Source organism: Centroberyx gerrardi, chromosome 6, assembly GCF_048128805.1.
Source record: "Centroberyx gerrardi isolate f3 chromosome 6, fCenGer3.hap1.cur.20231027, whole genome shotgun sequence".
Classification (NCBI taxonomy): domain Eukaryota; kingdom Metazoa; phylum Chordata; class Actinopteri; order Beryciformes; family Berycidae; genus Centroberyx; species Centroberyx gerrardi.
In genome coordinates this window covers 6771397-6798841 of record NC_136002.1, presented here as the reverse complement: position 1 = coordinate 6798841, position 27445 = coordinate 6771397, and the positions used below count along the sequence as shown (strand labels likewise).

The window sequence follows — 27445 nt, the reverse complement described above, 5'->3', positions numbered from 1 at the left end:
TTCTTTTACTTCTAGAAACAACCACTGCCTGTCTTTTTTGTCACAGTTTTCAACTGAGGGTGGACCGATATGGGGTTTTTGAAGGTTGATATTGGTATTTTTGAGGCATCCAATTGCTGAAATTCAATAACTTTAAATTTGACCACTTTCAAGCCACAAGTGCTCAGTATTTCCTCCAGAATTTTATTCTTGTCAGGGTGGAAAAGTCTCTGAAACTGAATTTAGCCCATCGTGGGACACTAAAACTCTCCATTGAAAACCAGGATAATAATAATGCTGGTAGCAATAATAAAAACATTAACGCACAATGCAAACTTGTGTGGAATCCAATCAAAATGTTCAGGTGAAGAGTTTCCTGTATAGTATTGATCAATTAAACAATAACTATGTAATCAATCCAACTGCATCATATCCATCATATCAGAGGTGGACAATACCAACTGGCCAATATCCAATTTTTAATAAAACGCCAATATCAGCCTGATTTATCTGTATATCTGTGCGGCCGTAGCACAGATAGTAACAGAGGAGAGATTACAAGCCCTAGTCAGATTGCAAATAATTCTCAGCATTTGTTTTAACCTGCATGGATTACCAAATGTATAGGGCTTCTCGCATGAAGACAGTTCAGAAGTGAGTTAACATTCACAGAAAAGAAACTGACTTTCAAATACTTGAAATAACCTGTGATGGTCTAATCTTTCTGGAATCCATTGTGTCATCCTGTGGCCAGCCACACCTATCTGGCACCTAAGTAGGAGAAAACAAACCTGCTTGTAAGTAATGTTTGGCTCATGGCTGATCCCAGTGCTGAAAATTGAACTTACGTGTTTGGGATTGAGAGTTGGCACTGCAGCCTGTAGACCGCTCACTTCCACACCTCCCAGTATCAACACAACTCACAATCTACGTCTTTAGGAGTCCTAGCCGCATGACATATTGTGGCACTTGAAGAGGTTGGGTGCAATATGAAAGATTTACAAGGTGTCTGGGATGTGTTAAGGACACACAGACACGTGTTTAAGCTGACAGCCAGGACTGGATTTGCTTAAGATGAGCTGGTGCCAGCCAAATGCACGCTGTTGAAGTCCTGAGGAGAGAGGGAATGAAGAGAGTGACAGAGGAGAAGAGTAAGAGTTGATAAAGCCTCAGAGGGCAGAGAAGCAGCAGACGAAAGAGAGAAAAGACAGGGAGAATGAAAACAAAGAGCAAGGGAGCGAGAGACAGACAGAGAAAGACGAGAGGAAGAGTGGAATAGAGGAGGAGAGATGGTGTTTTTGGCTGGCCTAGTCAGCTTTCAGACACATACTCTCCACTGATAGTGCCAAGAGGCTTAAAGAGGTTTACTGAACGACAGTCTGCTTGTTTAATATCACAGCTGACTCATTTTCCATCTCTGTGTAAACTGTTTGGGCTTCTATACAGTCTCTATTGAGCTACAGACATATTTCCTGGGCCTTTTGCACCTGTTTGCATATTGTTTTGTTAAATCTGCTTTTCCTGTGAACATGCACTAAATGAGATTTACTCTAGCTTCCCGAATAAACTTTATCCTTGACAGAGGGTATTATTATTATTCCAAGAATGTGTGTGACAGCGGATGATTTAACCATTTGTGCATTTGTGTGCATTCTTGGTGCTTTGTGATGTGTTATGCAATGAAAAAACATCACAAATCGCAAATCACAGTGTTGGAAGCCCGTAATGTGGTACCACAGCATCCGGTTAATGTGTGTGTCTGTGTGCTTGATCTATTCATAATACAGTGGCGCGTGGGCGTAAGCAGCCGCTGCCCTCAGACATCGCTGTCATCATGTACACCAGCGGATCCACAGGCATCCCGAAGGGCGTCATGATCTCCCACAGCAACATCATCGCCGGCATCACGGGAATGGCTGAGAGGATCCCCAACCTGGGGTAGGCACTGCAAACTCTATGGTGCAATGTGATATGAAACAGGAGTAAAACTGCGTTACAGTGGCATTATTACAGTGGATTACCCTATGTATTTACCTATGGAATTATATTTTAGTACCATATGTTTGTGCACTGTGCTCTTACATTCCAGAGTTCTTACACAGGGCTTGAAAGTCTGGAGAAGTATGGAAAATAATGTATATTCAAGAATAGTACCAAGGCAATTCTTCTCTGTGATAACTTATTAAAAAGCCTTTATTCACTGTATAGTCCATTTTGGAACAGTTAAAAATCCAACATGTTTCAGCTAACACGCCTTCATCAGGGAGAGATACAAATGCCACTACACTCTCACAGAAATAGAGAATACTCCCACCTGGAAGGCGGGACAATCACTGATGGGCCAATAGGCTTCCACATTCAGGTAGCAAGCAGGCAACAGCATATGTACGTTGCAGAGCACTAACGAATCACAAGAATAGATTTGAATAAAACCCCCTAAACAGGAACCGGTTAGCATCATTTATAATTTAAAGTCATGATAGCAAAAATAGATAGCAATATTGATTCCTGATTAAACATGAACACATCAAAGGAATGAAAGAATAAGAGAGCATACTTCACCAGCCATTAACATCTTAACAGTGTTATTCCGTATGAACAATACGTTTCCAAGGCTGAGGAGAGGAGTGTGAGCATAGCAGAATGGAGGGAGGATGAGCGCACGTGACGGGTTTTACATCACGTTTTGGACAGATCTCTCTCCCCAAAGACAAACGATGCTCTGGCATTTCACATCCAGCTTTTATCATATAAACACAACTCCTCCTCTGCTCACTCTCACACATTCCCGCTCAGCCCAAATATTGATGAGGGATTTACAGTCGCTTTTGAAGGAAGAAACCTGGTTGTCAACGTGCGTGTGTTTGTGTGTGTCTGTGTGTGTGTGTGTGTGTGTGTGTGTGTGTGTCTGCGTGCAGTTATGTTTTCCCTACATTAATATGCAGCTTAATACACTGGAATAATGCCAAGTAAAGCATTACCAAAACAGCTTCATGCATTTTCTTTTTGAAGTTTATTTCAAGGCAGTTGAATGATGCACACAACATAGAGTAAGCATACACACATGAACATAATCTAGCCACATAACAACATGTAGAGGAAAGTCCAAAAGCAATAGATAGCTGAGGAGAAAATGAAAAATGTGCAAAATGGCATAAAAATAATGAGTGAATAGTTTTTGATCATGTTCATTAAAATGTCCATTGTCACTCTAACATGACTGATCATGCAAAAACAGAAAAATCTGAAATATGGCACAGTAATGAAACATATTGCAAGCCTCCTCTACCACAAACAAAAGCATAAGTGTTTTCCATTAAGTCTACTTTAAAGTGTAGATAGCAAATAGTGGAAGTGACAGGTACATATCCCCATATCACTGGTGCATTATTATTGATGTGAGCAGAATCATGTACCCTTGCCTTTTTAAGTTTCTTCAATATTTTACTCACAGTGAGTATGGCGCTGTATTATTTAACAACCCAAGCCAGTGCATTCCATCCTGAGAACGCCTCCTCAGCATTTCTGAAGTAGAGATGAACTGTTTAGATTAGCATTATAACTGTTTAGTATTATATCAGCACACTTAAGAAAATAAATTCCTCTAATCTGCAGTTTCCAACTCCTGTCTCTCCCCTTTGATTAATATCTGCCGCCACTGCTTACATGCAATATTAGCATTGTTGATTTAGAGGTTGCATGATAGCACTGCGTCTAGGGAAAGACGCCAAATGATCTATTGGGCTCGCTTCCTGGTCGGGGCCTCCGTGTCAACTGAGCACGTGCGGAGGTATGAGTCTCATTGGCCAGTCGGCTAACCAGCACCATCACACGACATAAGTGTTTAGTTTAAAACAGAAACCAACCCTTCTCTCTGGGGAACGAGACGGGGGTGAGAGGAAATGCAGAAGGGAGGGAACGGAGGATGGAGGGGAAAAAACGGGAGGATGGGAGTCGGGGTGAGAGGGATGGAGGTTAGAGGGGTTAGGTCCGTTACGATCTCAATCAGGCTCCTAATGAAAACGATGGCTTTGCTTTGTGTATTTTTTGTCGTCCGGTTGTGTAAACCTCCCCCTCCCCTATGTATGCCATGAATTTCACACACATCCATTGAAATGTGATTTTGGCCTATCTTAAGTACATCTGGTCCATCTAAGGTCCAGATGTACTTTTGTTCAGGCAAATAAGTCGCCAGTAAATCATATTTAAATCCAAGCAAAAGAGAAGATGGCTTGCATTTTGTAGACATGCAGCCAGATAGTCTTTCTGGTACACAGTATCCATCTTCTGTTATGACAGTGATGTGATTCATGATTCCAGATCATGATGGTTTGTATTAAAACTGATTATACAGTACACTGTGCAATTATACAACATTAATTTCGCTTGATGCTATGAACTAGAACTGATGTTTGACTGAAATGACATTGATTAGCTTTAGGACTTGTGTAACAGAGTGTCTTTGTGTTTACAGTGAGGAGGACACCTACATCGGCTACCTGCCTCTGGCCCATGTGCTGGAGCTGAGTGCTGAGCTCGTATGTGTTTCTCACGGCTGCAGGATCGGCTATTCCTCACCACAGACTCTGGCTGACCAGGTACAATAAGACTCAATGAAATAGGATTGTACCGTGTATCACTTGACAAACCTAATGTATACTCACTCATACGCACTCATATTACATGAAAAATACTCCCTTTGAGCTATACAATATCGAAATACAGTGGTGAAACTGCAACTAATCCTGTTGTTGCACAATAGTATGTTGATTACAGAACTCATTTGGCAAAAAGCTGGTGTATTCCCATAAAGGGAAATGCCGCCCATTTTCAGTGGTAAAATATGTCTTTCTCCACCTCTTGGGAGTCCTGTGATAATAAGCAAAGAGTTGAACTTGGTTCCAGAGCCGGAATTGCCAGGCCCAGCAGGGTCAGGTCCATTGGACTGAAAAGGGGGCGTGCCAAATTCACATTCAAGGTACATAAGCTGCTCATGTGACCTGACCCAGCAGGGTCACAGTACTCCCCAAAGGGTAGAGAAAGACATATTTTACTACTGAAAATGGGCAGCATTCCCTTTTAAGGGAATACACCAGCTTTGTGCCAAAAATGCTTAGTGATCAACTTACTATTACGCAACAAGAGGATTGGTCGCATTTTTACCACTTTCCACCCGTTTCCATATCGTATAGCTCTAAGTGAATGGTAACAAAACTGTCAAGCCACTCATCCTGAAAATGCACTCATAGTACTTTAAGCACTTTGGATAATGGCATCCACAAATTGGCATATAGACACTGCGACGGTCATTGATAATGCTTTGTCACACTATGTTTAGTGGACAGTACAACTAAGCTAAGCATTATCTCAAAAGCTTTTGCATATGCACCGTAGCACACCAACACCTATGCACTGCTATCTTCTCATTAAACAACAGTAAGTCGATCAATGAGCTTATATGCAGAAGAGTCAAGGTTTTGCTTTTATTGTACTTAAATGCGGTGTTGAACAAAGATCAGAAGAGACCAGGTTTCAAATCTCGGATGAAATGAGAAGCATTGATCTGAAAGTGTGCTGTCATCATTGTGATATTAGCTAATTCTTCTCATCTCCAGTCCACCAAGATCAAGAAGGGAAGCAAGGGAGACACCAGCGTCCTGCAGCCCACTCTGATGGCAGCTGTCCCGGTACGACGAGACATAACACTGTGTATTATATAATGTTGCATTTATCCCTGATTCAGTTCGATCACTCCCCACTCAGTCTGTGTCACAAACACTGCTGCTGGCTTGACTTCATAGTCCAGCTGGAGTCGCAGTGACAGTGTCCAGCAGGCCTGGATCTGCCTCTTTATTGGCTGTGACGTAAATCAAACTCTCTGGCTCCTATCGCCGGCCAACTCTGGTCTCTATCACTAAAGCATTACAGTCTCATCACCCAGGGGTTAAATTGGAATATTAGACGCCCAGGGGCTAAAGTGGCATGTTAGAGATGGGGTACCCCTGCTTGCCTTTGAAGTCTGTGTGAGTTATTAATCCATTTCAGCAGTGATGACGCCAGGACAGACTTTACAAAAACTCAGCATGGCTGTATTTATTTTGTCAATGACAATTTTCCAACAAAACAGAGGAGCGGGTAGTTCACCCTTTATAAGTGCTTTGTTGGTTTTAGCAGGAGTTTACAGTGAAGAGAAACAGCAAAAAAGTAGAGATACAACCACACAGTATGAGCTGAAAAGTGAAGCCTTGCAGTCACAGTGTTGCCTAGTTTGCCCTCTTGTCTACTTTCCCTCATGAGGCCTCAGCTCACTAGGAAAAGCCTTGATAATGTCATGGAGAAAGGGCTTGACTTTACTATGATCACACACACTAACACACTGCATGAACTCAGTAGCTGGGTTTCTATGCATGTATTTTACGCCATGTATGATGTTCAAATAAGAGAGGGTGAATGGAACTGGCAAATTGAGGTAAAATGCCGTCAGTTATCATAAAAAAGTTTTTACACTTACTTGAGGCGGAAACGTTTTTTGCCAATAAAGAAATGATGCGATAGATAGCGACGGCAATGCATGTGTCAAATGAAAAAAGTGGAGCTAGTCACAAAAATATGAAGACTTTGAGAGCTGGATTTTTACACAAATGTGATTGGTTCTTGCAACATGACCATCGCGCTCGGTTGCATACAGTAATATTAGACTTTTTCAACTTTTCTCGGAACATTGCAGGCCTGTTTCACAGCTGCCGTTAAAGCTCATTCATAGATAAGGGATGCTTTCGTATTGATCGGTGCAGTTGTGCTGCGAAACCCAGACATGATGAAACTTTAATGAGCACTGTGGGGACATTGGGAATGAGTAACCCACTGAAATTTGGAAATTGGGATTAGTAATCCATGGCTCCTGTTGGCTAGACTCTAGACTGTAACCCCCTCCCTCTGTATTCTCTGTGTCTCTCACCATGAGGACCGCCCCCCCATCTCCCAGGGGTCGTAGTGTAAAGGGCAGAGGGCCCTAGTGTCTGGAACCATTCACAGCTGTAAACAGAACGTGAGAAAGCCCCGTGTGGTTATCCCCACGACTCACACACACGCATACACACACACATACACACAAATTGTTTGCTGTGATATGACAACGGGCTGCTGCATGAATCCCATGTCGACTTCCTCTCCCGCACTGCTTTATCTTCGCATACACACACACACACACGCACATATACACACAGGGACCAGCTGGTTTTCATTGTTTGTTGTTTGTGCCCTTTCCCCCATTTAGGCATACGTAACCCCAGCTTTTTAAGACACTCTGCTGAATTGGATAATGAAGTGTTCTTGGTTTTAGTGGGTTTCAGACTGTTCTCTCCACTACAGTCCCTTTGACAATAGGAAACCATGACACCAAGTCAAGTCACGCAGATCTACGGCTGGGTTGGGGCCGGGTCACATGATACCAATTCATCCCATTCCCATCCTATTCCCATCACCAATTCACCTAACCCTAACCCTAACCCATTCATCCCAGTTCATCCAAATCATCCCTGACCTTTGCAGTCTCCTGCAAAGAGAAACCTGAGAAAACAAATAACAGTCCCGCAAGGAATTTGTAATCAATGTAATTAAAAATTAATGCAAATTCAACTGATCTCCAAAATATTCTCTATTCTTGCAATTTTGCATAATGACAAAAAATTTCCCACATGAAATGATAATCAACAGTTTGTAATTTTGGCCAGTCATTGCACTTTTTCAACATACAATGGTCCAATCAGACCAGACACCAACAAACTATGTCTACCTTGGTCTTCTTCTACAACCAATGACTCGATGGAGGAGGACTCAATCCACAATGAGTTGGACTTTCATATGTGAGTTTTGTTCACTGCTATAGGTGGAAGAAGCTGATTGTGCATTCCTTTAACCTGCACTACAGTTTCCATTTATCCTAAGCCTTTGGTTTGCATACTGTTAGTCTGTTAGTAAGAGCATAAAGTCTACCTCAAACATAAATGGTCACTTCTTTAATGAAACTACAGTTTTATAATCATGGAACATATTCAAATGGACTGATTTGGTGCTTACAGTGCTGATGTTGAGTTGAACTATGCACCAACCATATTAATTTGCTTTTTTATTACGCTGAGCCCATGTTTTTATTTCTGTTAAGGAAATTAAAAATGCATGTTGAAGTATTTCCGGTTTCTTTGATATGCAGTATGTGTATTATCACAGGAAGTGATTTTATATGACTCTTTCTTACTAGGAGGTAATCTCATTTTTGGCACCCCACACATTTTTGGTATTTCTTAAGTACCATTTTTTCTTGACTCACAATTTTTACCATTTCCTGCAATTTTTCTGGAAAAAAGCACCCCCATATCTGTAAATTGCGTCACAGTTATTGAGAAAACCGCCAAAATCAAACTTTTTTGACAATAATCACAAAATACCCGAGAGGGACTGAAACTATCTTGACGTTGTTTCCCTCAAATCCTCTATCAATCCCTTTTGGAAATGGAGTCACCATTTGCCTTGTCTGCTGTGCCCAGGGACTCACTCGTATTGCTTTCTGGTATAGTTGGTCATTTGTTGTGCCTTTGGGCGTATTGGTGTTATACAACCGAACTGTAAGAACACATGTGTTGCACATTGGACACATCCAAGTTTGGTATTCTTGTATTCTGTTCTTTTAAGAGTTCTGATCTTTTACGAGCTCTGGCTTCCATCAATTTAACCTTTAGTTGTTTTATTACTTGTAAGCAAATATGGTGCTCAATGCTTTGACTGCTAAATAAAAATCCTCCATCTTGTGAGGTAGGGCCATGGTAAATACATACAGCTCTGGGACCACAGACCTACCTGGAACTTCCAATAGTCTCCCTTTCAGCTTTCTTACTGTCCCAGTAAAAAGAAAAATAGGCTTAACTTAAGTTTGTGTTACATCACTCTGTTCTATGATTGATTGTTGATCAGTTAGATCTAGTTAGGCTCTTTCCATTGAGACATGCTTGATGAAGGTCTGCAAACCAGCCCTAAATATAACAAGATATACCAAACATCCTTGGTTTGGACCTCTGCAGGCATGTGGATTGTGCATCTGTGCTGCAGAACCAGTAATCTGGCTGTTGTATTTGGAGTAGAGACATTGCTGTCATTGCCTTGGTCTTATCTGGATCCATACCAATGACTGGACCCTGAGGTGTCAGAGCTCCGTCTGGGCCCAGTACAAAGCCCCATATTAGGAGCTGTAATAGCTATGCAACTATGCAGCATGGACACTGGTATCTTGTAGCTGTGCAGACTGCATATGTACAGAAACAGGACTTACTGATAAATATGTTCCATCTTATCTCCCCTACTTTCTACCTGTCTCTTCCTCTACATCTTTCTTACTCTTATTCCTCTTTCTCTCTCCTCATCCCCTCTTTTTCTCTCTCCATCTCTCTTTCACCTCTAAATCTATCTCACCCATTCTCTCTCTTCTGTTTCTATCGGCTTGCTCTTTTCCTCGATGTCTCCCCTTCCCTCCCCTTCTGCAGGAGATCATGGATCGTATCTATAAGAATGTGATGACCAAGGTGGAGGAGATGAGCTGCGTCCAGCGAACACTATTTACTCTGGCGTACAACTACAAACTAGAGCAGCTCGCCAAAGGATACAGCACGCCTCTATGTGACAAGTAGGCAGCATAAGTGGATGAATACAAAGACACACACACACATAAAAGTGATTGCGCTCATATCCTTGATTACAGATACTACACGTACACGAACATCACACACCGTGGTCCTCTTCCAACACATAAGCTGGTTAAGCCTACACCATCCTACTGTGTAAACATTCATATTTTTTCCTTATTGAAGCTGCAATATGAAACTTTTTTCACATGAAAATAACAATAAATAAATAGGATATATTATACATTATCAGTCATTATCAGTTTTCATGTTATATCAGTGATATACATCCTAAATTATAAACACATATATATTACATGAATTCTGTGTACCATATCCTATATTACACATTAAATATATACATTGTACATTTTCTATACAATTACAATTCCATATATATACACATACATATACACACATACACATATATTTACATACAGTACATTCCAACCCTCTATTAATCCGCCCCTCCTTCCCTCCCTCCATCCAGGCTGGTGTTCAGGAAGGTGCGCTCCCTGCTGGGCGGTCGGACGCGGGTGCTGTTGTCGGGCGGCGCGCCCCTCTCCGCCGCCACCCAGCGCTTCATGAACGTGTGTCTGTGCTGTCCGGTGGGACAGGGCTACGGCCTGACCGAGACCTGCGGCGCTGGAACCATCAGCGAGCGTAAGCAGGGTTGGGGGGCAAACAGTGGCCAACTCTGACACACTTTTGATGCCGTTTCCAGTCTTTTTTCCAATGTTGTTGCTGCAGAAAGGCAAGAAGAAGGAAAAAACACACAAGAAGCTGAGTGCATGGCTGGATTTGGCCATGGGTGTCCACATTTGGCCACTGTTATGTTTATTCATTACAGTACTTGTTATATTAGTTTTCCATCACAGCCACAAAATTGGCAATTGCATCCTCTCTTACCTTCAAAAATGAAGATAACTGAATTGCCTCGCCTGTGTGCCTCTGTATGAATGATCAGGGAAACCAAATAGCATTGATGTCTAATGTTCTTGTCATCCTTTTGCTCGATAATGTCAATAGTGGGAATATTCCCAGCCAGAGAAAGTAAACTTTACTGCCATTTCTCATCTAAGCTGCTGTAGCTCAATGTGAAAGGACAATGAGTCATTATGAGGAAAAACAATCAGATGGAAGATGGGGTGGGATATAGCTTTTGGATAATTCAACATCAATCTGATATTTAGGGGTGATATCAACAACTTATTTTTTGATCGGTAACTGATTGGTGAACTGAAATTGTAATTTGTTGCAATAGCCTACTTGTTAATGGGAAAATGAATACTTTACAGAGTAACTGAGGGAAGTTACTGAGGGAAGGAAGGAGTTCCTGCAACATGGAAGCAAAGATAAAAGCACTTTTTTTTACATGAGGGGATGGGAGAGGAAAATGGTTAGAAGATGGATTGAACGTGGGAGGGAGTAGGCTGTAGAGAGGAGGGTAGAGAGTTATGGAAAAACAAACATCAACAAGTCATTGTACAGTATGAACTCCAGTCAGCATCAGCTACTTAGCCTGCCGTGAAGCTGTCACATCACTGTTCGGTATGAAAATTTGTATGTTGCTTTGCAAAATATAAACCCAAAATTGGAGGCATTCCTAAAAGCCGAAGCCTTGATGATTTGAAACTGGCACGCAAAGGATTTGAACACAACAGCAATCCTAATATTTTCTGTTACCACTGCCTTACGTAAACAGAGAAATGAGAAATGTGTTTTTTTTCCTCTTAATTTGCGTAAAAGCATGCCACTCATATCTCTGGTGATGATGGGTGTCTACATAATCTGTTCTGAACTATGCGGCTGATGTTTTGACTTTCATTGCCAGCACATTTGTGAAATAATGGAAATATTCCCAGCCTTTCCCAGGCAGACTAAACCAACATAGTGGCCCACTGCCCGTCACTCTCCGCTGCGGTCATTTGAGCCAGAAAAACACTGTTTTGTGGACATTCCTTTGGGATGGGGTTACCATGGCGAGGGAGGAAGTGAGGTCCGGTTGCCATAGTGATAAATCAAGCTAGTGTGCTTCTTAATCGTGTGTGTGTGTGTGTGCGTGTTGCGTGTTGTGTGTGTGCGTGTTTGTCTTTTGTTCCAGTGTGGGATTACAGCACTGGGAGAGTGGGAGGGCCACTGGTTTGCTGTGAGATCAAGCTCAAGGACTGGGTGGAGGGTGAGTGAGACGGAGAGAAGAGCCACACACACACACACACACTTCATTACTAATTTATACACTCACACTGTGTCATACTGAGTCACAGAGATGTGCATCAGCCTTTCTTTCTTTCTTGTCTTCTCACGTACTTGTAAGTGCACACAAACACTTTAGTCAGTTTTCTAATCCATCCACCATTATTTCCACTATAGCTAATGAGAATGTTAGACAGCATTAAAGCAGAGAGATCACTCCTTCTCATTATCAGCAGCAGCCACCCCATATCCTTGTAAGGAAATCACACCACTTTTCTCCATTCTTTTACAGCTTTGTCTTTTCCATCTTTTACGTCACGCATCATGATTCATTTTTATTATGCTCTGTTAAATCTTAATACCTATCATGATGCAGTTTTATTGCTCGATTGTAACTTGTTGGGCAGGCACAGAATTTAAAGTGAACATGCTGTCAGTTCTTTATCCCCACAGAGTGATAATGCAGGAGAAACAGGAGAAATGAAGATTAGATAGTATACAGTATTAACTATGACCATCTGCACCATATAGACTCCATTCTGTTGCAATCTATTCAAATTTCCACTTATAATGCACTAATAAGTTGACCCCTACTCTCAGGTGGTTACCGTAGCACCGACAAGCCCCACCCGCGAGGAGAGATTCTGGTTGGCGGACCCAACGTCACCATGGGGTACTATAAGAACGAGGCTAAAAAACTTGACGACTTCTTCGTCGATGAGAACGGCCAGCGGTGGTTCTGCACAGGAGACATCGGAGAGTTTCACGAGGACGGATGCCTCAAGATTATCGGTGAGGAGAGGTGGATGGAGGGATGAATGGGTGGGTGGAGGCATAGGTGTAAATGGCTGGTGGGTGTGTGAATTAGAGGATGCATGGGTGGGTTGGAAGGTGGATGGATGGATTGACGAGGTGCATGAATGGATGGATGGACAGATTAACAACTAGAGGGCTGTGAAAAAGTATCTGCCCCGTTTCACTGCATTTTCACACATTTTTCATTTTATTTTAGTGGGAGTCTGATAGGTTTATTTTCCATTTACATAAAAATGCATTGGAACTCTTCATGAGCTTCACATCATTCAGGCAAAAAACGCACAGGAGACAGGGTAAAAAAGAACAAGGGCACATAAGAGGCAACAATCTCCACTTATCCAGTCATGAGACAAACAAAGAAAATCCAACAACAAAAAATCCAACGAAAAAGCACTGTTTGATTGACAGGTGATCTCTGGGAAGTGCAGAGCAGAAACGCCACAGCAATGAGCGCTGAGCACCAAAGATGGAGGCAAAATAAAAACAAGGATCTGATTAAACTTAATGCTACTATGAAAGCACAAATGATCAACATAGTGCCCCAGATTCCTGGACTTCTTCCAACCTCCCTGCTCCACTTCCATCCATCAATCTGCCAGGCCTCCTCCCAGAAACCGTTTAACGAATCAGATTCACCTCACTTCCCAGAATTACTCTTCACCTCTGTTTACGAGTCGGCCAGAACCCCCAACTTCTCTGTTTTATCTAAATCAGATTGGTCAGACGTACACAGTTCAGTGGAAAATGGGTCCTTCCTGGAGCTTCCCCTCCTCCTTTTGAAGATACGCACACACACTCACACTCAAAGATATGCACGTACGCACGCACACACACATTGTGACGACTTGTTTTCTCTTCTGTGTGTCCAGATCGTAAGAAAGACTTGGTGAAGCTGCAGGCAGGAGAGTACGTTTCCCTGGGGAAAGTGGAGGCCATGCTGAAGAACTGCCCTCTGGTCGACAACATCTGTGCCTACGCCAATAGGTCTGTGTGTGTGTGTGCGTGTGTGTGTGTGTGTGGGTATCTGCCTTAGGCTGGGGACACACTACACAACTTTTATAGACACTATTTGGCCATCACAACTGATTGTCAATATGGGACCAATTCAACACTAGTTTGGGGCGGCTGTACAGACTGTACAGGCTAGTAATGTGTGAGAGTTAAGCCCTCCTGATCCAGTCAGTACAATTGCAAGTATTTCAATGACTCAAAGCTGAAGAGACACCGGCAACAGCCAATGAGAGTTGAGAAGGAAACCAGGGGAAAAAATGTAGGAAGTGTGGAAAGAAAAATGCTCCACCTCCATGTTTCTTTTGGTTCTGTGTAATCCCTAAATCCAACTTTTTTTGTCAAGTGTGTGTGCCTCGACGACGCAGGATGAAAGAATGGCCGATTGCCAGTCGCTAAGTGTGTGATGTCCAATCTTTTCACAGTCTGTTTAGGAATGTAGTGCCTCCACAGCCTTATAAGGGTAAATATCTCCCTTGGCCAGGCGCTGATGAATGTATTGTTTCCTGCAGAGTCTCCTGCTCGCTCCGTTGTCTATGCACGCACGTATGTGTGTGTGTGTGTGTGTGTGTGTGTGTGTATGTGTGTGTGTGTCCCATGACATCACCTTATTTGGCACAATTGCTAGAATACACGCAAAGGCCAACGTCAATTAATAAGTCTATGTTCTGTCTCTCTTTCTCTCTGACATCACGTCTCCGCTCCCGCAGCGACGAGACCTACGTGATTGGCTTCGTGGTGCCCAATCAGAAGCAGCTGCAGGCCCTGGCCGACCAGTACCGCATCCGCGGCTCATGGGAGGAGCTGTGCAACACTAAGGCCATGGAGGAGCTGGTCCTCAAGGTCATCACTGAGGCGGCTCTAGCAGGTGAGAAGAGGTCAAAGGTCAAAACACCCCATGAAATGGCCAATGAAGTCCTTTGCCCGTTTTCATTTGTGTTGCGTTTCGTCTTCTTCCGCTGCAGCCCAGCTAGAGCGGTTCGAGATCCCCCGCAAGATCCGCCTGAGCCCAGAGCCGTGGACCCCCGAGACGGGCTTAGTGACCGACGCGTTCAAGCTCAAGCGCAAGGAGCTGAGAACACACTACCAGGACGACATTGAGAGAATGTACGGTGGGAAGTAGCAAGCAAAGACCCACCGCAGCATATTTCATCGTCCAAGCACAGACCAACACTTGACTCGGAGATACTCCCATTACTCCCCCCCCTCCCCGTCCAAAAAAAAAAGCCACAATGACTTGAATCTTTGGTACAGCTTAATTCTCCTAAGACCAAAAACAAGATACTAGAGGTAATGAGATGGAGAGACCAGAGAAAAGAGGCCGAGTTGCAATGTTCCCGTTTACTGTGCACGCGTTGACTAATTCCATCTCAGAAGCAGCTTTTACTTGAATTTCTAATAGATGGATATTGGTCAGCTTTGAAGACGGGTATAAAAAAGTGCTTAAAAGGAGACGTGATGAAGGAAAGCAATATAAAATGTCCCTGTCCAGTGCTGCCTTTCCCTTTTCTCATCCAGGTGTGTGAAGAGATCTTTATTGTTCCAGATGTGAGTTATGAAACAGAACGTGTTTTAGTCAAGTTGTCTGTTGAACTCTTGTCTGAGTGCCAAAACAGAAGCTCAGGTTGGGGGAACAGGCTTGTCTTGTTACTTTTCTTTGGCCGTCAACCTTAGTTGTGTTGAATCAGCTAACCCATGAGACACTCCAGATAGGTTATGTCAAAGAAATCTCTCAATCTGTTATCGGATGATCTGCTTTCCTTCGGTTCATTTTCATTCTCTATCCTACATCCTTTTGCCTTTGAGGTTTCAAATTCCTCTTCCCAATCCTGAGGTCTCCTACTGGTTTATTTCTCGTTTCACAGCCGAGTTCTGCCTAGCGACTAGTTGTGTTTCCTGCAGGTCAGGAAACGGTTAGTTTTTCTGTGTCTTTTTGTTGTTCAGTTGTTTTGAGTTCTGCGAAGGGTTTATTTTGTTCCCCACCCACAGTCAGGCTTTGACTCCCAAGCCCGCGGGACGTCTCTCCCATCAGCACATCTGATACCGAAAGCACAAAGTCATTTGAGGGCAAATGAGAAGAGGCTGGTAAAACGCTGAGGTCATATCTGGCCTAACGAAGCTCGTCTTGTCATGAAATTGAAGATGTTGTTCTTATATAGGACAATGCCAATAATTGCACCTAATACTTATAAAGGTAGAAATAAGGATGCACTGTTGTTTAATCTATTCATTTTTCCTACAGTGGTAGAGTATATTTTTCTACACACTGTGCAGAACACAGTGTGCACTTACCGAAATGCACATTTGTAGCTGAAACTACTGTGTAATCATTGCCATACTTGATTAAAAAAAAAAAAAAAAACATTGTGCAATATGAAAATGTAACATTTCTATCCAAATAAGGCAGTTGGTTACAGATAGAAAGACAAACAAAACTATCTCAGTGTCCTGGTTGAAAAATTAGCACACTTTTACAAGTGCGGCCGCTGTGTGTACGGCTAACATTAATTCTAAAGGATTGTCATCACTCATTTATAGCCTCGTTGCTATTTTAGTCGTCCGCATGTATATGACTGAGTGCGTGCTTGAGAAAGACTCACCATCTCCGGCACAAACATGGCTCCAGCATCCCTCACAATGTGACACCTGTTGCCTTTTCTCGTGATTCTGAGTCAGTTCAGTCTAACCACTTCTGAGATATTCCAAACAAAACTTCACAGCCACGGACGACAGCGTTTTTCTCGACAGCGTGTGTCGAGCTGTTACCCCAGAAATGACGGGCCTTTTCTAATCCCTGGATGATTTTGTGTTGATAGTTCTCCTCAACTGTAAATACGTGTGTGTGTGTGTGTCTGTGTATGTGGAGCTGTGATCACTGGAGAAAGCAAATGTATAGTCTCTATTTTAACTCTATTTAAGCTTTATTATCATAGACCAGTTCTGGAGCTCCTCTTCCTCTATGTGGGGAACCTGCCTTGTAACATAAGTGCATCCAACTGTATTTATTTGTAATTTGCCTTTGGAAAATGATCAAATGAAGTAAATAAAGATTGTGTTTGGTCTACACAGGCTGTATTTTATTGTTTACAGGAACACATTCATTATTCCTGCAAAACTCACCCAATCTAAAGAATTCATTTGAAACTATAAAGAGCTATATTTCAAAGTGTCTGAGTGTATTGCACATATAGCGCCTCATTCTATCATTGAAATTGATGCCTATGTGACACAAAACAGACGGATGATGACATATTTACATCTGGACTTCCCAGCTGAGGCAGGAACAAACTGAACGAACTCACACTAGACTGATTCACTAATATCAGCACCTACTCCAATTCAACACTTAATGCTCACCATTCATTACAGTTTTGAGGCTCAAATTCCCAGTGTTGACAACCTTTCACTTGGCTGTGTCTGATGAAAAAAGGAGGAGTGCAGTTCGACTATCAAACCAATTCAATCATTTGGAGATCAAATTTTTAAAGGAAAAAAAAGCCATCCTGAAAGTAAAAAAAATCTTGGACACAGTCTTAATAAGTGATAAAACCTGGAGCTGTTCCATTGACAATGAACTGGAGATCAATTTTATGCTTTTACATCTAAATGAGCTTTGTTTCGTTGTAGTCCTACCAATTATGAATCTGTGCATATATTCCTGTTCCAACCATCACTGTGTCCACAGAGTTGGTCTCACATCCGCTGTCAGAGTCATATTGGCTCTATAATGTCTCGCTTTGGGACAGACTTCATCATGTTACTGTAGACTGAAGTGCCAAATATCTTAGGAATAGCAAGAATTGAAGAAAATGAAGCTGGCATTTCCCTTCAGCAAGGAAGTTCATTTGCAAGGGAACTGAAATATCTCAGGAGAGGAGATAAGGAGATCCTTGTGTCGGACAGGATACTACAGAAGCCCTGGGGGGTCTTGGTGGAAAAAAACTGTGACGCATTTTTGGAATTATGCAGTGACCAAAAAAGTTAAACAAATCAAAACTATCTTATATTTTAGATTCTTTAAAGTAGCCGCCCTTTGCCTTGCCGGAAAGGCAAAGGCTTTGGAAAGAAATTCATACATAGGCATCAACTTCACTATTTATATTTGTCTAAGAAACTAATTCCAAGCATTTAAGCATAAGCCTTTAGATCAAAATGGCTTTAAGATCATGAAAAACTTTTTTCAGTTTCTCCCCACAACTGGTTTCCTGCTAAGTCTCCTCGGGGATTCCTTAGTAGTAAAGTATCTGTAAAGCATCTATAGACATAGACTGATTCCTTAAAACCCCCTCAGGGCTTCCATAGGGATACTCCTCATCTTACAGTAATTTATTTCCTCGACCGTAGAGTCCCCATCACGTGATTCATGACACCCCCTGGGTCTCTGTATAAATGTCCACATCATTTAGCAGTGCTGTTAAACTCCAGCAGAGCATACAGGAGGATACAAGCCACATAGAAGTTCACATGACCCCTAGCTATTCAATCTGGTGAGTTCACTATTTACCAACACTATACCTAATGTAACTTTTAATACTGCATATATTTGTTATTATTGGTTTATAACAAAAGAAGGCAATTATTGTGTGATGTAGACATTTAGTAACTTATTCTAAAACTACTGGAACTTGAACTGTTTTCTTTATTTATTTATTTTTAAAGTACAGAAACACCAGTAGGTCTATACATGAAATACATACAACTTTGCTAGAAATAGGCATAGCATGATTACAAGAAGACTTTAAAGGAAAGACAAAAATGCATCAACCTCACTTTCTTATTGGAAGAGTGCAGGAAGGCATTCATATATTGTTCAATATCCTTACTGAGAATGTTTTTATCTGTAAAATGGCATTTGTAAATAGGAAATTCAGGGGCTTCAATTCAATAACTACTAAGTTTTGGCAAACTCTGCATCTAATGCCATTTAGCGCCAAAACATCCAAACCAAACTTATATATCAACTATACATTTCTGGAGACAAGTCGGCAATTTTGAACTCTTGAATTTTTCCATAATAGTAGGAACTTTCTGCAGATGTGGTCGATAATGACTCTGCACACGTCCATCCAAACTTTCCTTAACAACTTTAATAAAAGCAATACTGTAAACCGTGGAAATGTGTGCGTAAAGCATGCGTAATGCGAGCATAAAGCATGCGTAATGCGAGCGTAAAGCATGCGTAAAGCGTGCGTAAACTTAAAAAAAAATCCTCATGCTTAAGGTTATACTTCTTTATCTTTTTCAGCAAACTGTCTAGGTCCTCCTCGTAGGCTGCACTGAAAGATGGAGCACCCAGAAAACTCCACAGCATCCAAACGTCTCTTCCTGCACACAGAAACCGCCGGGGAGTCCCAAACGGACAAAGGCGACGGGAACGCGTACCTGTACATTTTAATAGTCATGTCTTTCTACGGAGTCTTCCTCTGTGGTATAATGCTGGGCTACTTCCGCTCCAAGAGGCGGGAGAAGAGGAGGTTCAACGTGTTCACGCGCCTGGTGCACGAGGAGGAGCAGCGGGAGTGGGGCGCGCTGCCGAAGAAGCACAGCCTCACCTTTCCCGCCACCGTCTCCGGCCTGCGCGCGGTGCAGGTGTCCCTGCCGTTCTGCGGTAACCACGGTAACCACTGCGGACTCTACCGCTACGAGGGCGCGCTCCCGTCGCCGCTGGCGTGCGCGCTGTGCACGGAGCAGAGCAGCGTCAGCTCCCTGTGCTCCTCCGCGGACACGCGCTTCGCCATCGAGGAGGAGGAGTCGGACAGCGGCACCGCGGAGGGGCCGGAGGAGAACCTGAAGGGAGGCTCCGACAACAGCAGCGACGACTCGGCCTGACCCCCGCCCGGGAGAACTGTATCCCTCCGCGGCCAAAGAAGGAGAGAGGGTGACCTGGAGTTTAGACCAGGAGGTTCTCGACCAAACTTGCCTTATCCATTATACTATATCCATTAAATGTCTTGGAACAAAGTTAGGCGATGGCTTGTGACTGACAAGATTATTATTTGGTCAATGTTATAAGTTACTGCACCTATTGGTCACCAAACTATAAGTTTAGACACTAGTCCTGAATGCTGATGTGAATTTTCTGTCTAGATTGGGTTTGGATGGATTTCTAGCAACAGTTGCTTGATCTTTGCTCTCCATTTTAATGATAAAAACTATAGGATCGATTTTGGACTCAAGTGCCACCCATACCTTCCCATACCCAATAGCCGCCCGTGGTCATGGCATGGACCCCCAAATAGACACACATTAGGCCACCATTTGATACGATTTTGCCCATGGACCCCCATATGGGAAGATTTTTGTTGTTCATTTAGTATTTATAGTTGTCTACACTCTATATGGGGAGATAACAGTGGTGAGAGTGAAACCTATGATTACTGTAGTCATTCTTATCCATCCTATAGTTGGGATGACTTCTAGTGAATGACATTGTAGTGAAATTAAATGATTCCTCATCTTTCTTTGGACCCCTGGAGTCTCCTCAAGGACCCCCGGGGGCCTCCACACCCCACTTTGAGAACCACTGGTTCAGGCTGACGACTCTTAATCACTCTGAGAAGGCTTGGCTATTGGACTTTACCTGAACTTGACTGCTCTTGCCGCCTGGTCTTGAGTTTTGAAACGTACCTGGAACCCACTTGAAAGATTGTCTAGGCTTGTTTGTCTGCAACTAAACCGTAACTTGTTGTAGCTTCATGATCTACACACTGCGCACTGTTCATATACAGTCAATGTAGGTTTACTTGATGGAAGTAATGCACTGTACATATTGTTTGTTACTTTTCACTCTGTAAGGCTTAATTTAAGACCGACTGTCTCCTGTGTTTCAGAGAAATAAATGCTTATAAAGTGATGCAAGTTGTACTTTTCCCACTTTGGAGTTCTTTGTTGCACTATATTGTTTCACCAGTGGAGGGCAGTCTTGTAGTGCTTACAATTTAGAGCTGATGCTAACAGATTAAGAAGATGAAAGGGAGATGGAACAAAAGGGAAAGAGTGACTATTATTATCTCGTTATTTTTAGAGGCAGCCTACTTTAGATCATTAGAATAATGCAGAATAGGCCAGTCATAACTCATTCAGCTGCACTGATGCACCAGAAATCTACTTTTTTAATTCATATCCCCAGCTAAATCTCACACACACACACACACACACACACACACATAAAGCAAGTTTAATGTCCCAGTTATACCAATATGCTATTATGATTAAAAGTGTCTACATGATGGCTCTCAAACTTTAGGATCCTGGAACAGAAACCCATTTTGGCTCAGAACCACATCAAAGAAAACAGAACTTCTTAGTTTATTCTCTAACTGATATATCAGAATATACTCATTCATTGTGAATCATTTGGCTGTGTGTGTGTGTGTGTGTGTGTGTGTGTGTGTGTGTGTGTGTGTGTGTGTGTGTGCTCAACGACCCCCAGGGGGATCCTGGACTCCATTAGGAGAACCACCAGACTGGATTATGACATGTCTGTATTAAATGACACAGAAGACCGATGGACAAAAGGCAAATCTACGATACACAACCACTGATGCTGCTCTCTCCATCTTGACTGACGAGTCTCTTGTCTCTCTTTGAAGATAAAAAAAAAAAAACCCTGGGAAATAAGCCAGGAGGCAGCGTCAGTCTTTCTATCCCTCTAAGGCCACGTTCTTTTATGTTGCCTCTGTGCTGCGTCACTCACCCCCCCCCCCACACACACACACACACACACACACACACACATACACACACAGAGGCTATCAGTGGCGCTGCAGGCCCTCCGCCTCACAACTCACTGCAGTGACAGCCTGCCACACCAACATAGGCGACAATAACAGCCGCAGGGAATACGCATAGATTTTATGACGTGTATTGACAGTGTAATAGACCTAATAGGCTCAAAGACGTCTGCAAGCGTCTTTGTGTGTGTGTGTGTGTGTGTGTGTGTGTGTGTGTGTGTGTGTGTGTGCGTGTTTGTGTGTGTGAGAGAGAGAGAGAGAGTCTACTAATGAATGGATCTAGATTGCTTTCCCCCCCTTTCATTAAGGCATTTTCATTTTAGCAGTGATTTAATCATAATTGAAAAGATGGGTAAACTGAGAAACATCATTAGGCAACCAACCACAAATATAAACAGAAATCAGTTATATTGTCATTTTTTCACCCCATCTTTACATAACTTAAAACAGTTTGATTCCACTTACTGTCATGTATACTCTGAATATCATATCATAAAGTTTCTTGTCATGTGGGTAAGATGAGTTAAAGTGGGTTTACCTCCCTGCATTTTAGGCATTTAACACATTTTTAAGCTATTTTCCAGAGCACTAAGTGCAACAGTAGATTAAGGTTAATTTCATAGATTTACAATCTTCCAAAATATGGAGGTCAAAGGTCAGGGCCTTAATGCACTTATAATATTCCTGTGACCATAGAGCAGTCATGTAAGGGCAAAGCGTTTGGGAAAAGAAATAGAATAAGAGCGAAGGAGAGAGATAGAAGGATTTATTTTTCACTTCTTCATCTCTCTCTCTCTCTCTCTCTCTCTCTCTCTCTCTGTCTCTCTCTCCACAGCTAGAAACTTGTTAAGGCATTCTGAATCTTATTTCCAGCGCAAACATAAACGTTCCGCTGAATAATTCATGTACGACAAATACGAACGTCCCCACAGTCAACCACTCATTTATTATCCACAAGGAAGTGGAGGGGATCCACTGCTGCGCCTCTGCCGCCGAGCGGGAAAATTATGCAAGCGGCATCGTCCTCTAGCATGCTACAACTACAGCTGTGTGTGTGTGTGTGTGTGTGTGTGTGAATGTGTGTGTGTGAGAGAGATAGAGAGACTGGGAAAGAAAGCAGTCTTTTCTCAGGAAAGGGAGAGAGAGTTTGGGTGAGAATAAGAAGCAGATCGGATGCGTTGAGGAGCAGGATGTTTGTCATTATGTTGGATGTTAGTCATCAGTCTCCTCCTGTGGGAGTCAATGCCGGACCCCGTCTCCTGCCTCAGGCCTCACACTTATGCACCATTAATGAGTCTGGACATGAGTCACTCCGAGGCCCAGGATCTCGCTCTCACCATTTTGATTCTCTCTCTGTCTCTGTTCTCCCCCATTCTCTCCACTCATTTGTCTTCCTTTTGTTGAGAGAGTGGAGATTTAGTCAGGAAGGGACTTTGTTTTCAAACTGCTGTAGGGTTAGACCAATATGTTGGTTTGCTGATATATCGGGCCGATACTGGCTTTTCTTCTGTTACAAATCATCAAAACTTCGACCACATTTACCTTCAACTCCGATGACTTGTTCAATTCCCAACAGTTTTCTACTGTGAGTGAAGTTTTAATTTTCAGCAAAAAGTTTTTCTTATTCACCAAAACCTTACCCTAACCTTAACAAAAGTTGTTTCACTTTGGTGGACATGGTGGACAAATGTAATCTTCTCATTATTTGTGTCCACAACACATAATCTGCTTTTCAGAGTCCGTGCCCATTTTCCAAAATTAAGAGACTGTTTGAATATTGGCCCAAAATATTGGGCCAATATCTGCAGCTTCAGTCCAAAAAATATCAAAAAACTCATATCAGGCCAACCCTACAGCCTGCAGTCCAGCCTGTGTGAAGCTGGTTGTCTGATGAAAGTTTCAGATGCTTTACAAGCCTGTCTTGGGCTGCAATAAACTTATGACACTTCGTCCGGGCCATGGAGATTAAGCCAAATGCAATATGAAATCAAAGCAATGCACAGATGCATCTCACATATACATTTCATATACATACTGGGTTATACAATTGTTGTCAGGGAACAATCTGGAGCTCTACACCACAAGAGCCTTTAAAACTATAACTGAAAAAGTCTTAAAATGTCTTATTTAGTATTTTAATGTTATAAGGTCAAGGCCTTAAATGTGCTTCAATACAGCTAAATAAAGCATTTTATGTCTTAAATTCAGTTTAAGGGAACTTTAAAATGTTGTGGTGTCTTTGTGCACTGTACCAGTCATGCACACTTCATTTAAATAATTGGTCTTGTATTTCATTCTAACTGGCCCTAGAATGGGCTTAAAAAGTCATAAATTTACCTTCTGACTGGGAGAGCAAGCATGGAGAAGCAGACATGACACTAGATGCTAGTGTTGGATGCTATTTCAGTATTGGAGGTATTTGTATCCTGACCCTATTTAGTGAATATAGCATCTGTGAACCAGTGTGAATTGGCAATCCAGCCTTTGGTTCCTTATCCAGACATGCACACACACCTGTCCACAGGAAAGAAGGGAAACAAGCTTGAACATTTGTTTGTCCACAAATCAAATGTGTGTCTTTCAGAGAGTGGGTAGCCTTGCTTTCCTTCACACAAACAGCCGTCAAGAGTCAGCCTGTTTCAACCTTTTACCTAATGAGTGTTACCATGGAAACCTAAACCGAGGGCTAATTTGCATCTGTGCTGCTGGTCGGAGGGACCGCCGCTACAAGTCGAGAAAGAGGAGAAGCCCCGAGATGCTGAATAAATGGAAAAGAACATATGTTACCTTGACATATGGCTTATTTTATTCTTATGCTGATTGTAATATGAGCTGGGGCAAGTTCACTGGACAGTCAATCTAGTACTGTAGGGTTAGACCAATGTACCGATATTGGCCTTTAATTAGAAATCAGCTGTTGTCCACCTCTGATATGATGGATATGGTTTGTTTGATTTATTGTATAACTGCTCACTACTACACTGGTTGTGTATTGATAGCCCTTAACCTGAATTGACTTGAGTTTTAGTGTCCCATGGTCTAAATGCTGTTTCAGAGGCTTTTCCATCCTGACAAGAGTAAAATTCTCAGGGAGACGCTGAATTTTTTGGCATGAAAATTGTCAAATTTAAAGATATGGAAAGTAAAAAATTAATGATTTGTATCAGTACCGGCCTTCAAAAACCTCTATCAGTCAAACCCCACAGTCTTGAAGCCTACTGCCCATGCTTGATCATTTATGAAGAAAGGCCTGCCTTCTAAATACAACTTCTTCCACTTCCTTTGTGATTGTTCAGAAATATTAATAGCAAAGAAACTTCTCAAGTTTGGTGTGACTGCTCCCTTGCAATATCATGTCACCAACTGTATGAGCTGTTCGTCCTATTAAAGTACTGACACCAGAGATTAGTCTGTGAAACACTGCGTTGGTGTGTGGACACGTGTGCATGCGTGTGTGTGTGTGTGTGTGTGTGTGTGTGTGTGTGTGTGTGTGTGTGTGAAGTTCCCAGAGATCATGCAAAAGGCCTAGCAAGCCGTAGCCAGATTCGGCGATACTTGTTCAAGGCTTCATTAGCGCTGCATGTGAAGCTTCGTTAAGTCAGTGGGAGGTGTTGCTCTCTCCTGCCAGTCTTGCCTGGATCACGACTAATGAGCACACGGCTAGTTCACTGTCAAGGTGAAGAAAAGGCGAAATCTCCCTTTATTTCACCCAGAAACTCATCGGACCGAAGTGGGCGTGGCCACATGGTCAGACCGGCTTGAAAAGGTGCAGCCGTTGTCTTTGACGGCAAACAAAGCAAGCAGCTAAAGACATGGCTTTCTATTGGCTGTCTAAACACACCTGCCTAATGAATGGCAAATTGAGCCACACTGGCTAATTACTGCAGGAGCTGTCCCCTATGGGCCGGTTACCATAACGACCATGCATCGATGCATCAGAGCGTCTCTTCCCTGAGTGAACGCTGGACTGTGTTACCTACACTAATAAGTACAACCGCTTCTAAGAAAAACAACACTTGGAATCCTTTGTCTCCTTTGCACTCAGCCTGTGTGTCTACAATTAGATCCTCTGCCTGGGGTGATTTGTCTTTACTCACTTGTCTTTACTTACACATTTCTGAGTAATTTACTGTAGAGCACACTGGTACATGGTTTGGTGATAGCTGATAAGTGAGTCAGTCTGTCATCTGCAGATTAAATGGAAGTGGTGTCTCTGCAAAATACAGATATCAGTCATTTAGCCTGGAAGACAAGGATCAAGGAGTTCAAGTCAGGAAGATAAAGCCTACGCAAGTTCTTTTTTACATGCAACTTAAAAAAAAAAAAAAAAAGATGATATTGTAAAAACCATGAAAATCTTCCTACATGCTCCTGTTTGATTTGTGTAGCATTCTGATCAGTGTTTTTGTCATGTACACATAGCCTGGACTGATAGTCACTTTCATTGTGCCAAGACATTCAATCACCAAAATCGGGCTACTGATATGAACTTGAAACAGCATGTTGAACCCAGTCTACAGTCACCGTTACTCAACAGCCGATACCATGCAACCTTATCATCTGCTTAATTAGCACCAAGCAGGTAGCAGCCTCATGTAACGGCGGGCGCCGCCGGCTCCTGATGCTATAACTGGCCGGTTGGGGACTAATGTGATGTAAATGCGAAACAACAGTGTGTGTCGGGGCTGGGTGGAGGCACAGACTGTTTATGTGCTCAGTAGATGGGTCTGCGGAGCAATTATTTGGTACTAATGAACAAGGGCTGGGAGGGCTGGGAGGGGATGGGGGGGGGGGGGATAACAAAGCAAAGTAGACAAAGATGGAGTGAGTCAGACTGAGAGAGCGACGGGGGAAAAAAAACAAACTGATTGCGAAAACTTACAGTCAGGGAACATTAAAAAGAAAGAGGATAAACCGGCCCTTTTATTGAGCTGCTGCCACACACACAGATGAATTCAGCTGAGCGGGAGCAGAGACACATCAACCTGCCTGCCTGTAAAGAGGAGAGAACAACAAACAAAGGAGCGCAGGGGTGGGGGGCGGTGGTGTGTGTGTGTGTGTGTGTGTGTGTGTGTGTGTGATGAATATGATGCAGTTTGTTTGATTACATTTGTATTTCTTTATTGTAGACTTGATCAATACTACACTGGTTGTCTATGGGAAACCTTTAAGCTGAATTGATTCTAATTTGTTTCGCTCGGATTCCACACAAGTATGCATTAATATAATTAATTATTAATCCTGGGTTTCGATGTAGAGCATTAGTGTCACATGAGGCTGTTTCAGAGGCTTTTCCACCCTGCCAAGAATACAATTCTGCGGGAAACACTGAATGCTGCTCAGGTTTTGGAGTTCTGTGGCATGAAAATGGTCAAATTTTAAATGATTGAATAGCGGCACAAAATCATGGCATCATCAGAAGCTTCAGTATTACCCAGCAAGCATTTGACCGACAGAGGCACAAACTTTTTCACAATATGATAAAAATTCACATTCAAACAGCTTTGAATGTGAATTTCACAGAAACTTTCATTTTGGTGCTATATTTACACAAGTTTTCAACATTGGTGCAGTGACATCTATTAAATGTCAAAATTTTTTCTGGCTATCAATATCGATCTTGAAAAACCCATATCAGTTGAACTCCAGTATATATGCTGCAGTGAGGGTGGGCTGCTGCCTTAGTAGCATCATCAATCTCCGTGCCACCGGAGCGGCCTCCAGCAGACTCTCCAAATGACCGCCTTAATCTGTCCCGACAGAAAATTGATCAGCACCAGCACCGTTATTCTTTCTGGGGCGTGCACTGCAGGGGCAAACACAAATCATCTGAAAGGTAACTATCTGTCTGAGATGGGGAAGGTGGGGGGAGGAGGGGGGGCTTGAGTGAGGGAACTGCTATTGATTGTTTATTATATTATTGCTGATAACACTGATATTTATTGATGTTGTTGTTTAATTACGACAAGTTTTGTTTACAGTAATTGATTCTATATTGCTTTTGCAACTTTTTTATCATGCCGACAAAGGAGATTTGAA

At 42.5% G+C, this 27445-nt stretch overlaps 2 protein-coding genes across 2 annotated transcripts in view; both read left to right on the top strand.

Annotated features, from left to right (window-relative positions):
• acsl3a (acyl-CoA synthetase long chain family member 3a) overlaps window positions 1-16737 on the top strand; it is a 34896-nt gene extending 18159 nt beyond the window's left edge. Inside the window, exons 7-16 of the mRNA XM_071919628.2 lie at window positions 1767-1917; window positions 4454-4577; window positions 5595-5666; window positions 9516-9655; window positions 10144-10316; window positions 11758-11832; window positions 12450-12641; window positions 13535-13649; window positions 14384-14541; window positions 14639-16737. Of these exons, the coding sequence (XP_071775729.2) occupies window positions 1767-1917; window positions 4454-4577; window positions 5595-5666; window positions 9516-9655; window positions 10144-10316; window positions 11758-11832; window positions 12450-12641; window positions 13535-13649; window positions 14384-14541; window positions 14639-14796 (1358 nt within the window). The 3' untranslated portion in view covers window positions 14797-16737. The remainder of the gene's footprint in view (window positions 1-1766; window positions 1918-4453; window positions 4578-5594; window positions 5667-9515; window positions 9656-10143; window positions 10317-11757; window positions 11833-12449; window positions 12642-13534; window positions 13650-14383; window positions 14542-14638) is intronic.
• Window positions 16738-18099: 1362 nt separating this feature from the next.
• Window positions 18100-20526, top strand: kcne4 (potassium voltage-gated channel, Isk-related family, member 4). The gene is made up of 2 exons (XM_071919660.2): window positions 18100-18160; window positions 18919-20526. The coding sequence occupies exon 2, from the start codon at window positions 18957-18959 to the stop codon at window positions 19500-19502; it is 546 nt and encodes a 181-aa protein (XP_071775761.1). The 5' UTR covers window positions 18100-18160; window positions 18919-18956; the 3' UTR covers window positions 19503-20526.
• Window positions 20527-27445: the final 6919 nt, after the last annotated feature.

Excerpts from the sequence above, each read along its gene's own strand:
- kcne4 (XM_071919660.2), top strand. The coding sequence starts at position 18,957 with ATGGAGCACCCAGAAAACTCCACAGCATCCAAACGTCTCTTCCTGCAC.